At 48.6% G+C, this 12808-nt stretch overlaps 1 protein-coding gene across 1 annotated transcript in view; it reads right to left on the bottom strand.

Moving 5' to 3' along the window:
• LOC118852733 (transmembrane protein 263-like) overlaps nucleotides 1-12808 on the bottom strand; it is a 357454-nt gene that overhangs the window by 293171 nt on the left and 51475 nt on the right. The window contains exon 2 of the mRNA XM_036762417.1: nucleotides 11589-11679. Within this exon, the coding sequence (XP_036618312.1) occupies nucleotides 11589-11679 (91 nt within the window). The remainder of the gene's footprint in view (nucleotides 1-11588; nucleotides 11680-12808) is intronic.

Raw genomic sequence — 12808 nt, 5'->3', positions numbered from 1 at the left:
GGTGTGGTACACACATGTATGACAAGAAAATGGCAGAGAGAGAGAGAGAGGTAGAAAGGAGCAGAGAGAAAAGAAACTTTAAAAGGGAGGTGGAAGAGGAGGAGGAGGAGGAGGAGGAGGAGGAGGAGGAGGAGGAGGAGAAGAAGAAGAAGAAGAAGAAGAAGAAGAAGAAGAAGAAGAAGAAGAAGAAAGAAAAGAAAGAAAGAAAGAAAGAAAGAAAGAAAGAAAGAAAGAAAGAAAGAAAGAAAGAAAGCAAGCAGAGAGACAGAGAGTGAAGGGGGTGGGGCATAGAGACACACACAGAGAGAAATAGAGAGCCAGACATAGAACCAGATACAAAAAGACGGATACAGGAAGGCAGAGGCTGATAATAGAGAGTGAAAGACCCAACCAATCCACAAACATTGAAGTGCCTACTATGTGCTAAGTACTGAAGACACAAAGACAAGAAACAAAAACAGCCCCTGTCCTCAAAAAAAAGGGGGGGGGTGAAATAAAGGGCCAGACTGGGGAGGGGCCTGTGAAGGGCAGGAGGGAAAAGAGAGATGCAGAAACAGAGAAGGATGACCGGAGAGGAGACTTACAGAGAGAAGGGAGGAGAGGAGGAACAGAAAAGGATGACGTGGCCGGGAAAGACCTTTGGCAGAATTTGAACTGGACCCGAGCTGTTCTCGCTAGGTCGAGGAACAGAAAGGACGGGGCCCAAGTCTGGCCTAGGAACAACAAAGCGCTGGCCATTTCAAAGGCGAGAAAGCGCCCTCTGCGGACAAACGGGGGTCCCGAGAAGAGCCCCCGCTCCCCCGGAGCGCGGCCTTGGCTCCCGCCGCACCCGCTGCCCCAGCCCCGCAGACCGTGGCCTTGAACCTGGGCTCCCTCGGGAGGGAGCCCCGGCAGCGGTTCGCGAGTGTGTGGCGCCCTCTTGTGGCTGCCGGAGGAACTCGCGGGCAGGTCGGAGGACCGCTCGACGGGGCCGGGGGCTGGGAAGAGGGGTCCTGGCCCCAAAGTTTTCCGCTTTTCATCACTACTCCGCCACAGCCTGTCGGGGCATGATTACTGTCATTAACGGGGCTCCTACAGCCCCAGGGAGCCCCAAACGGCGCGGCCGCCGCACACCCTTCCCGGGGGGCTTCCCAAGCCGGTTATGGTCACAGGAGGGGGAGCAAGTCCCGGCTCACTGCCCTCAGCCAACCCACTGATTTTCCCATCGGGGCCTTTTCGCTTTATCCCCCAGAGGCCCCCCGCACGAGTGCTTCAAGGCCGCCACTAGAAATGCAATCCGCCTGAAGGGAGGTGTGGGGGATGCTCCTGGATCTGGAGTCAAGGACCGCCTCTCATGAGCTGGGCAACCACGTCACTGGGCCTCAGTTTCCTCATCTATAAAGCAGGGATTCTGGGGGTTCGCATGGAATGGATGCACTTAATAAATGCTTTCTAAATGATAAGACTGGATGGCCCCTCTGAGGGGGCCCACGACTGATATCACACACCAGGATCACGACCGATAGTGACAACTCCTTATTCGATAATGCTTTAAACATTTCAAAGCGTTTCCCTAAAAAGCCTGCTGGGCGCGGGTAGCAAAAGCAGTAACACCCAGAGAAGCAAAATCGTTTGTCTAAGGTCACAGGCATAGCAGGTGTCAGCTGAGAGCCAGCATTTGAACCCGGGTCTCCACGGCGTTGAGCTACACCATGCCGAGAACCTGACCCCGATAGTCCTAGTGTGACAATGCCTCTCATTGTCCCTTAACCCTTATGGGCCTTAGGATCTTCACTTGTGAAATGAGGTTGAGCTACTAAGGTTTCTACCAGCTCTAAATCCTGGGCCTCTGGGACAAGAGACCAACATCTTTTGGCATGATGCCCATGCCAGGCGGATGGGATTCATGCCCTCAGTCAAGGTAGGACATGATATTTGTGCCAATCCTCCGTGCCAGCGGAGGGGGGCATCACTGTGTGACCTCAAGCCTCAGAGGAAAGTCTCTGTCCCCTCCTGTCCGTGGTTCTTAGTTGGCTGGGCTAGGTGACCTCTGAGGTCCCTCCTGGTCCTTGGACTCCAAGTCCAGTTATCTTCCCATTAGGCCACCCACAGCATCACTTTATGCCAGGGTTTGGTTCATGGTATTAACCATGATGAAGAGATGAAAGGTGGGAGGAGGAGGGTCTATAAGCCTGCTTCCCTGAGGAGATGAAAGGGCAGTCAGGGTCTTAGACTGAGGCCATCTATCTATGCTGACACCTCACTTTCACATCTGTAAAATGAGCAGCTTGGACTTCACTAGATCTCTGAATGCACATTGAAAATTTTGTTATTGCTAGCCTAGTACTCAATTGAGAAATCATATGCTAAGTTAACACATCCTTCCTTCCCCTTTCCAGCTTGTGGTTCAAGGGGAAACGGGGAAAACCCATTTGGGACCAAAATCTTTCCAGCAGACTTAAAACCCAGACTCTAGAGGTGGGTGCTGAATCTTAGCTAATTTTTTTTAATTTCCCAGTCGCTCTCAGTGCACACAATAAGCATTCGATCACTGCTCTGTGTTGGTGAGTGTATGAGCTTAATAAATCTTCCCCAGCACTTCCCAGGGTGCTCTGTACACAGAGCTTAATCAACACTGGTTGACTATTTAAGAGTAAGAGTGAATGAATGAATCTCCTCTCAGGAAGATATAACGTAATGCTATTACTTTATTTTATGCATTTAAAGACAGTATTCTGAGAGGGGTTCATAGGTTTCATCAGACTGCCAAAGGCGTGAATGACACATTAAAAAGGTTAAGAATTCCTAGTCTAGCACATAGTAGGGGCTTAATAAATGTTTGGTGACTGACGGGTTAACCTGGATCTGCCACTTTGATGTTGTGGGACCAAGGAAAAGGAATTTTCACCTCTCTACACCTCAGTTTCCCCATCTGGGGGGCTGGCAAAATTTCCCTGGCAATTGTAAAGACATAGTAAGGTTAAGAGAGGATGAAAAAAATAAAAACCAAACCATCCCCACCTCCACCATTGTCTAGAGGGTAAAGGCACTTCTGGAGGATGTATAAGACATCAAATGTATGTTATGCTTCCTTTCTGGGTTTCCCCCACTAATTTCTTAGTTGTGTTCATAAAAATGTGCTCCTGATATCAGACGGTAAGATTATACTAAAGGAGAGGCAGCTTCTTGTACATCTGAATAAATGGCTTTGTTACAGATGGTCTGGGGCTCTTCCTCATTTTGGAATAAGGCCCCTTCTCCATCCCCAATCTCTCCTCCTAAGAACAGTCACTGTACCATCAGATGCCCTCTTTTAATGATTTGTTATTTTGCAAAAACACTGAGGGGATGCCCAGGAATTTGAGCTTGGCAAAGATGGCATTATTTTTGGTAATAAATGTAATTCTCCGAGGACAGGTCTTTTATTTCAGGAGTATTTATACACTTCCATTTCTTCCCAGCCCTCCTCCCCCACCTCCTACAGGCAGGGAGTGAATGTACCTCACCATCCTCAAACTGAAATCGCAGTGATATAACAGTGAAATATTGGACCAAGGCTGAAGATGGAAGGCATGGGATATTCTCTGGGCTCCCTTGTGTTCTCATTACGTTAAGGCCTACCCGACAGTGCCTTCAATTCATAGATCCCCCCAAACAAGAAAATAATTCAGTTACAATGACATGATTTATTACATTTTTCCTAAACATCAGATTTAATGGGGGAAAATGCTACCAGGAGGAACACTATGAGATAAAAAAGAAATAGCAAAAAAAAATCCAGCTGTTAATGACACCTTCTATTAAAAGAACCTTAGAGATCTCTCGCTTATAGCAGGGCATTTTGTTTAATGGCTACTGAGAACATCTAGTCTCAGAACTCCAAGGTGGCTGTGGTGTAGTCAAAAGAAATCAGTATTTGGAGGCAGAAGACATGGGTTGGAGGTCTGGCTCGGCCACTTCCTATCAGGATGCCTGAGGCACGCTCCACCTGCCTGGGCTCAGTGTTCTGGACTGGTTCTATTGCTTGACTAATGGAGCTCTGGGGAGGAGAGCTCCCCACCCCTGTTCCTTAGCAGCTGGCTGAGAGGATAACAAAGCACTGCCACCTTCTACCTGTGTGACCCCAAGGAAGTGACTTCCCATCTCTGGGCCCTATTCCCATCTTCGTAAACTGAAGGGGTAGGAATGCATGATCATTTCCAGCTCTAACCCTTTCAGACCTGCTGCCTTCCCTCTTCCTCCCTGAATTAGTTAGGGAAGTCCATCCTCAAGACTGCCTAGAGTCAAAGGCTACTTTTACTGAAGACCCGGCCTTTCCCGGATCCCTCTGTGCTACTGCCGGCAGGGGCTTCTTGAAGCAGGGCTGGCCACAAGCATCCCTCCAAGCCTCCATCTGGCCACACGCAAGCAAGCCTTCGCTCTCCTGGGAAGCCAAAAGCAGATGGGTGTGTTACCAAGGTGCCCAAATACCTTTGTTGGTTTGAAGGCCAGAGACAAAGGAGGGGGTGGGAGAGCCTCCTCATCCAAAGAACCGAGAAGGAGGAGAGCGAGTCAGGGAAGCATAGAACCTCCTGTGCTTGGGGCCCAGATGGGAGTAGAGGCTGTGAGCCCCTCACCAACCCTGCAGTGAATTTAAAGGCGTGGAGGGGACACTGGAGATCTTCTACTCCACGAGTCCTTAGTCTTTTTGTCTATCATAGACCCCTTAGGCGGGAACCTACGGACACCCCAGAATGTTTGAAAACAAATAAAATGAAATACATCAGATCACAAAGGAAACCCATTTTATTGAAATACAATTATCAAAATATTATTCTGAAAAACAAGTTTATGGCCCTCAAGTTTAGAACCTCTCTCCTGTGGAGCACACTCGCTTACAGACCAGGAAACTGAAGTGGAGTGAGGCGCTCCTGATCCCCCACTAGCAAGTGTAAGAGCCCAGCTAGAGGTCCAGGTCTCTGAACTCCAAGTTCAAGGCTCTTCACCGAGCTCCGGGACTGCCTTTCAGACCCATTAAGGATCAAAGCAGGACAGGAGCAGCACTCAACTTAGACTCCTTAGCATTCTGAGATCAAAGTGAGCCATTACCCCATCAATAATCCCTCAAGGAAGACATTTACAAATGTAAATTCGATAGGGAGTGTGTGTGTGTGTGTGTGTGTGTGTGTGTGTGTATGTGTGTGTGTGTGTGTGTGTGTGTGTGTGTGTGCGTATGTGTGTGTGTATGTGTGTGTGTGTGTGTGTGTGTGTGTGTGTGTGTTGGAGGGAACCCAGGAAATAGAAAATGAGGCAGACAACCCTTAGCTGTCACAGAATCACTGACTGTTGAGCTCATCTGGTCTAACCTATGTTACCGTTACTGATGGGGAAACTGAGACTCCTAGAAAGTGAAGTCAGAGGTTATACAGCTATTGTCTCAGGCTCCCTAATTGCCTTCTGGCCCTGGGAGAAGTTCACATTTAAAAAACAAAACACCATCGAACAAACCGCACCCTCCCACCCCCACAAGGACTGCTAAAAACAGGACAGCCTGTTCCCGTGCCTATCAAGGGAGCGTTTCAGGACGCCAGAGACGCTTTTACAAGGTCGCACCCTATTTGATGTTGGAGCCCAGTTCTCTTTAGGGAGTTGGGGGACGGGTGTGAGGTCATTGTGGTTCAGTGAAAAATCTCAGCTTCAGAATGTTTTCCCATTTTGAGAAGCAGTGAGATGTAGGGGACCGAGTAACTCGGAGTTGGGACATTTCGGGCCCTGGTCTCAGCTGTTAGTCACTCACTATGTGACCTTGGAACAGTCACTTCCCGCTTCTGAGGCCTGGATTTGCTTCTCTGCAAAATGAGGGCTTTTAATTGGAAGCTAAGGCCCCTTCCAGGTACCGAGTATAGGGCTGACTTTCTATGTACTGTGGTCTAGCTCAAACATTGTGTAACTTTCAGTTCTGACATTTTAGGTTCTAAGTTCCCTTCTGTCTTAGACACTCTGAGTCTCCTGAGTGCTGTGGGATAGGAGAGTGCGTATTAAGCTCCAGGCAGGCTGGGCAAGTGCCCCCATCTTCTATTTCTGCATCTTTTGCTTCTTTCAGGACCCCCTACCCCCAGACCCAAGAGGCAACAAAATTGAACACTGGAGTCAATTTTTCTCTACCTTTAAGGTTTACAAACTACTTACAACAGCCCTTGAAAGAAGGCAGTGCAAACATTTTTATGCCCAATATCTAAATTAGGAAAATGAGATTCAGATAAGCAAGATGGTTTGCCCAAGAACTTAGAATCCAAGGCTAGGGCTCTTTCCAATCCTGGGGGGAGACTTCAGGCTCTGCCACCTAATTGCTGGGAGACCTCGGACAGACTGAACATCTCTGTCCTACAGTTTCCTTCCCTATAAAATGGGGTTTATAATAAAACTGGCACTACCTCGCTTATAGGGCTATTGTGAGGCTCAAATGAGGGAGTTCCTACAGCGCACTTAGCAATTAATTGCTAATTGATGTATAAACCCCAGCTCTTATTGGTGGGGAGCTGCATGAAAGAGTGAGAGTTATGGGTGCAATCTGAAGACCTGGCTTCCAGTCCTGACAGACTCCTCACTACATGTAGGACCTCAACTGTCTGGGGTGTGGGGGCAGATGGAGCAGGCCACCAAGGGAGAGATGGGAGGCACAGCCCTCAGTGGTTCTCTAGTCCAGCCCATACTAGAAAGAGAATCCCTTCTACAATTTACCAGATGAGTGACCATCTAGCCACTGTTTAAAGATGATAAGTTAGAAGAAACCCACTAAGTCCCGAGCCAATTTCCACAGACAGACTGGTCTCTACATCCTTTAAAAACAAAACACAAAATACCACACTTTCCCTTGAGCTCTTCCTACATATCTCTCCTCTTCCTCTTCCTCCTCCTCCTCCTTCTCCTCTTCCTTCTCCTCACAGTCAGGACTCCTAGGATGGGAAATCTATTCTCTTCACATCCCACTCACCTCTTAGCCTCTTACAGCCTGGTTTTCAATTCAACCATCACTGAAATTGCTCTCTCTAGGGTTACCAATGATGTCTCGACAGTCAGATCCACTGGTTCGTATCAGCCTTCACCCTTCTTGACCTCTCTGCGGCCTTTGGTCTATTGACAACCCCTTGGCTTCTGTGACACTGCCATCTTGGTTCTCCAACCTGCCTGACCATGCCTTCTCAGGCTCCTTCCCCTTCTCACTAAGCCTGGGCTTGATTCTGTCCAGTTTTAAATCTATGATAGTATGTTTGGAATTTAAAAGGGAAGGGAGACGGCCTTTCAGTCTCAATGTGGGACAAGAGGCTTTCCCTCAGTGATCTAAACCAAGAACTGCCTCGTATCTGGATATGGATCCTTAAAATTATGTCTTCAGTTAGTCCTAAAACCATTCCTTAGGGCCAGGGAGGAGACTTGTCCAAGGTCATGCTGCTCTGGAGTTGCCGGGCTAGGACATCCTTTTCCCTCTACCAGGAGTCTGCTGACCTTCATTCTAAGGGAGGCTAAGCTGCTTTCTTGTTTACATGATTGATTTGTGCTGCAAAATCCTTTTTTTTTAATAGATAGCAGGCAAAAAGAAATGCCTAGATTATCTAAAAATTCCACATTTCCTGGAGTTTGAATTAATGAGGTTTTATTGTATCCCTGCAGATTTATTTAACTCTCCCTCCCACTGCCCATTAAAGCCTGGGAAGAGTCAGAACCAGATTTAAAAAGTGACCTGAAATGGAAGTCCACATAGTTTGCATTTAGCAGGGAGAGAGCAAAGGTGAGGGGAGGGTAAAAGTTGGTTGGCTTTCTGGGGGCAGGAAGGACTCCCTATTCAAAGAAGAACTCTTTTATTTTTCTGGAATGGGAGGCTTTGTTCTCTGTGACAGAACCGAATTGCATTTCAGATCTCCTTTGGGAGGAGAAAAAGGTGACTTAAATTCACCCTAAGGTGCACATGACTGACAGAAGAGGCAAGTATTGATGAAGGTACCTAAAGAGGAGAGAAGGAGGAGGAAGAAGAGACTTGAGGAAGGCAGTGAAGCCAGTCTCATTTCTATAGCTTTATCACACGTAAACAGGATAATAGATTTAAAGCCAGAAGGACATTAGACACCAACTCCTCATTTTACAGATGAGGAACCTGAGGTCTAGGGAGTGAAATGACCTGATCCCTAGGCCCCCAAGCTGTGTCTGACATGGGATTTGAACTCACAGTGTCCCAATTCCAAATGAGGCAGTCAATGCAAGTGTTTTTCTTCCCATCTTACAGGTAAGGAAACTGAGTCTCAGAGAGACAAAGAAACTGAAGAACCATAAGTAAGTGGCAGAGTCAGGCTTTCTAATTTGGCATTCAATACTCTTCTCCTTCCCTGAACTTCCTCTCCACTATGTGGCTGAAAGGCGGAACTCGCCATTCTGAGGGCAATGAGCGGTCAGTTCAGGTGTGTGGGCCCCAGAGTATGGCTGGAAGGGACCTCAGAGACCCTCTGGTGTCGTCCTACCGCCCCCCATTTCACTGATGAAAAAATGGTGGACCAGAAAGAGTGAGCAGGAGAGCAAGCAAAGGAGGAAGAGCAAGAGTGCACTGGGTGAAGGAGAGCTGGGTCCGAGACCTCGCTGCTGCACACACTGGTCAGCAGAGTGACCCTGGGTCAGTTAGCGGGCTGGCCGCCCTCCAAGGCTCAGCTTCCTCACTGCACCATGAGGATGGTGGGACTTGTCTATGAACCTCAGGACAATGGTGATTGCATTCATACTGGCTAACATGGGGCTGGGGGTGGTGAGCCACGTAGCCACACGGCCTGTGATCTTCTGTGGTAGGAATTGATGGAGGCTCTTCCCTACTCCAGTCCAGTACTAGACCCACAAGGTCACGGGCTTTAGCCTTAGAGAGCTAGGTGTGGTTATTAGTCACTGAGGTCCATCATTTGATGGCGTCACCCCAAGTTGGAGCCCTCCCACTGCTGAAAGGGGTGAAGCTCAGCTCTTCCTCAGCCACAGGGACATGCTGCTGGGCACAGACTTAGAGCATCAGTCACAGCTAACATCTCTCCCGTCTGACCCCTTCCTTGGACTCACCACCTGACCTAAGGCCCTCGTCACACTGCACACACTGGATGTCCAGGAGACATCTTACACTCGATATGTCCAAAACTGAGCCCATCACCTTCCTGCTAACCCTGCCCTCTCTCCTATCATGCCTATTACTGTCCAGGGTACCACCATCCTCCTGGCCCTTCAGGCTCACAGCCCAGGAGTCACCCTGGACTCCCCACTCTCTCTCACCCCCAATATCCAAGCTGATGCCAAGGCCTATTGATCTCATCTCTGCAGTGTGTCTCGAATATGTCCCCTTTTCTTCTCTGATATGGCCCCCACTCTGGTGAAAGCCCTCATTATCTCACACCTGGACCGCTGAACTAGCCTCCTGGTGGGCCCACCTGCCCCAGGTCTCTCCCCACTCCAGTCCATCTTCCACTTGGCAGTCAAATAGAACTTTGTTATGAACAAGGGTGATCCCCTTCCCCACCCCACAACTCAACAGACTCCAGTAGCTCCCTAGTACTTCCAAAAGCAAATATAAACCCTCTGCTTGGCATTCAAAGCCCTTTAGGACCTGCTCCCCCTTCCAGGATTCTTACACCTCATGCTCACTGCCACTTTCTGCCATCCAGTGACACTGGCCTGCTGACAGCCCTACTCCTGGGCATTCTCACTGGCTGGCACCAGACTGGAAGGCTCTTCCGCCTCTCCAAGGACCAGCTAAAATCCTGCCTTCGAAAAGAAGTCTTTCCTGATCCCCCTTAACTCTAGTGCCTTCTCTCTGGTGATTATTTCAAATTTATCTTGAGTAGAGCCTATTTGTACATAGTTATTTGCATGTCGTCTCCCGCGTTAGACTGTGAGTTCCTGCAGAGCAGACACTGTCTTTCACCTTTCTTGGTGTCTCTAATGCTTGGCACAGTGCTGGGCACAAAGCGGCCACTAAATAAATGTTTACTGACCAACTAGACTCATTATTGCTGGGCCTCCTAAGCTGGCTCTCTGCCTCAAGTCCCTCCTCACGTCAGTCCACCCGACTTGCTGATGCCAAAAAAATTTTCTGTAAGCACAGATCTGACTGTGTCATTCCCTATTTGGTCACCTCTGATGGCTTACTGTTGCCTCTAAAATAAAACAGAGACTTCTCTGTATGGTTTTTAAAGCTGCACAAACTAGCCTTCTCTCTGTCCCTCACACAGACACCCCAGGACTAATCTCCATGACTTTTCACGTGCCCAGCACAAGCTCCCTCCAACCCTCGGTTCCACAGAGCCCCTCTCTTCCTGGAAGGGGCGGCCAAGGCGCTATTTTGTAAGAAGCCTTTCCTGCCCTCCTTGTAAGTAAACTACCCTGCATTTTGCTTCTGTGTCTGTATAGGTGTATATGGGTGTATGCATATGTATGTGTGCATATGTATTTGTTAACTTGATATTTAGGCTATGTATATATGTACATGTATACACAAGCACGCACACACACACACACACACACACACACACACACACATATATATATATATACATATACGCACACACACATATACACATATACACACATATGTCTGTGCTTGTTGTCTCCCTCATAAGAACGTGATCTCCTATCATGAGAGATTGTTTTATTCTTGTGCTTGTCTTCAGAGACTAGCATGGTGCTGGGACACAACAGGAGCTTAATAAAGGCCTGTTGATGATTTTTTTTGGAAGCTGCTTCTCCAGTAATGCCAACAGACACCATCCTTGCCCTCTGAGAGCTCATGGGCTAGGGAAGGAGACAACATTCAAGAAAAGATGGCTTTGTACACTGACTGGCTGTTTGACAGTCCCTCAGACAAGGCACCAGCACCTCCTCTTCTGCCCTGCTTCACAAAGGATCATGGAGGACACTTACGCAACACGTGGGGCTTCTTCACAAAGAAGCATTTCCGAATCCTGCTGACATCAGCACTTGTAATTTCTCCTCTCGACCATAAATGACTTTCAAGACCAAAAAAGAGGAAGGGGGTGAGATGGGGATGGGGAGAAGGGGATGGCAGGGAGGCAATCTGTTACCAAGGAACGTGTCCCTTGCTCCTTGGCAATTGCCTGGCAAACGTGACTCATCTGATCCAAAAGTCCAGAAGGAGCAAGGAAAGTGTGGGCAGGATGAGCCAGGAGCCAGGCTCCTTATACGCCAGGCAGAAGGCAAGGTGGGAATTACTGAACCACCCTCTCTCTCACCAACAGCTTCAACTCTGCTTAACTCTGTCAAGGACGACAAGCCAAGCCGTGTGACAGGAGGCTCAGACATAATTGCTTTTAATTAAAACCCCTGATTTTCCCAAATACAAACTACATTTCCAACATGACAAGGTGCCACGTGCACCCATCCCGGGCTGCTGGCAGCTGCCACTTTCCTTAAACTCAAGAGACACCTGGGAGCTGACGGGTACACGCTGTCACCCAGACCTTGGGGAGGGAGATGCTGCTGAGCTCTCACCTTCCCTCCCACTTCAGCTTCCCAGTAAGAACACTGGCAAATGCAGAGAGGAGAAGGGGACCCCCTAAGGGGAGGTCAAGACAAAGGCGCAGGCACAGTACCTTCAGGGGGATCTTCCCGCAGGTGTGGCGGCAGCTCCTCCACCGGGGTTTCCATATCCTCTTCCACCATCTCTTCATCCAGGCTCTGCTCCTATAGGAAAAAATACAGGGGTGAGGACAGACAGGGTGCCCGGCTCTGGCCTGAAGTGGAGTCTGCAAACTTTACCAGGTATCTGCATCAGAGCACACACATATTGGAGAGACCTAAGGAAGGGGCCTGGAGGTGCTCCGGGAAGGCGGTCTCACCCCAGCTCTAGAGTAGCCCAGAAAGAGGGCGTCGGACTAGATGACTGCAAAGGCACCTTCCAGCACTGGGTTCTGGGATCCCGAAAAAGCAGCACCGTCTCCAGGCCGGCTGAGATGGCAGTGATAACAACGACTGACTGTGTGCTAAATGCTTTATAATTACTGTCTCACTCGATCCTCACAAGTAGGTGCTCTTGGGATCACTATTTTAAAGATGAGGGAACTGAGGCCCAAGGTCACACAGCTAAAACAGTGTCTGAGTTTGGATTTGAACTCAGGTCTTCCTGACTCCAGGCTGAGTGCTCTGTCTACTGCTCCAAGAAACAGTAAAAACCCAGGACCCAGGTCTGATCCCATCACTCTTCCACTGGAACCCTAGGGGGTGATAAACCATGACGCTAGGCGGAGGGACCACAGAATCTTAGGATGTAGATTTGAAGGAGACTCTAGAGCAGGGGTTCTTAATCTGAGATCTGTGAACTGAGTTTTAAAAGACATTTTGGGGGCAGCTAGGTGGTGCAGTGAGTAGAGCACCAGCCCTGGAGTCAGGAGGACCTGAGTTCAAATCCGGCCTCAGATACTTGACACATTGACTGGCTGTGTGACCTTGGGCAAGTCACTTAACTCCAATTGCCCTGTCTTCTCCCCTCAAAACAAACAAAAAGTATTTTGATGATTGTATTTCAATATAACTGGTTTTCTTTGTAATCCCATGTGTTTTATTTTATGCATTTAAAAAAATTTTATGCACTAAAAATAAAGACACACACACAAGGCACAGAATCCCTAGCTTTAAAGGTCCTCTGGCAAAACCTCCTCATTGTACAGATACTGAAACCTGAGGCACAGAGAGATGAAGTGACTGCCAAGAACCCAAGGAACAGGGCCGGGATCTGAACCCAGGGCTTTGGGCTCCAAGTCTAGGGCTCCCTGACACCTTAGTCTTGAAGGGATCTTAGAACACAGATTATCTG

This window comes from Trichosurus vulpecula, chromosome 6, assembly GCF_011100635.1.
Source record: "Trichosurus vulpecula isolate mTriVul1 chromosome 6, mTriVul1.pri, whole genome shotgun sequence".
NCBI classification, from domain to species: Eukaryota; Metazoa; Chordata; class Mammalia; order Diprotodontia; family Phalangeridae; genus Trichosurus; species Trichosurus vulpecula.
The sequence above is the reverse complement of the archived record's forward strand: the minus strand, read 5'-3'. Positions and strand labels throughout refer to the sequence as shown.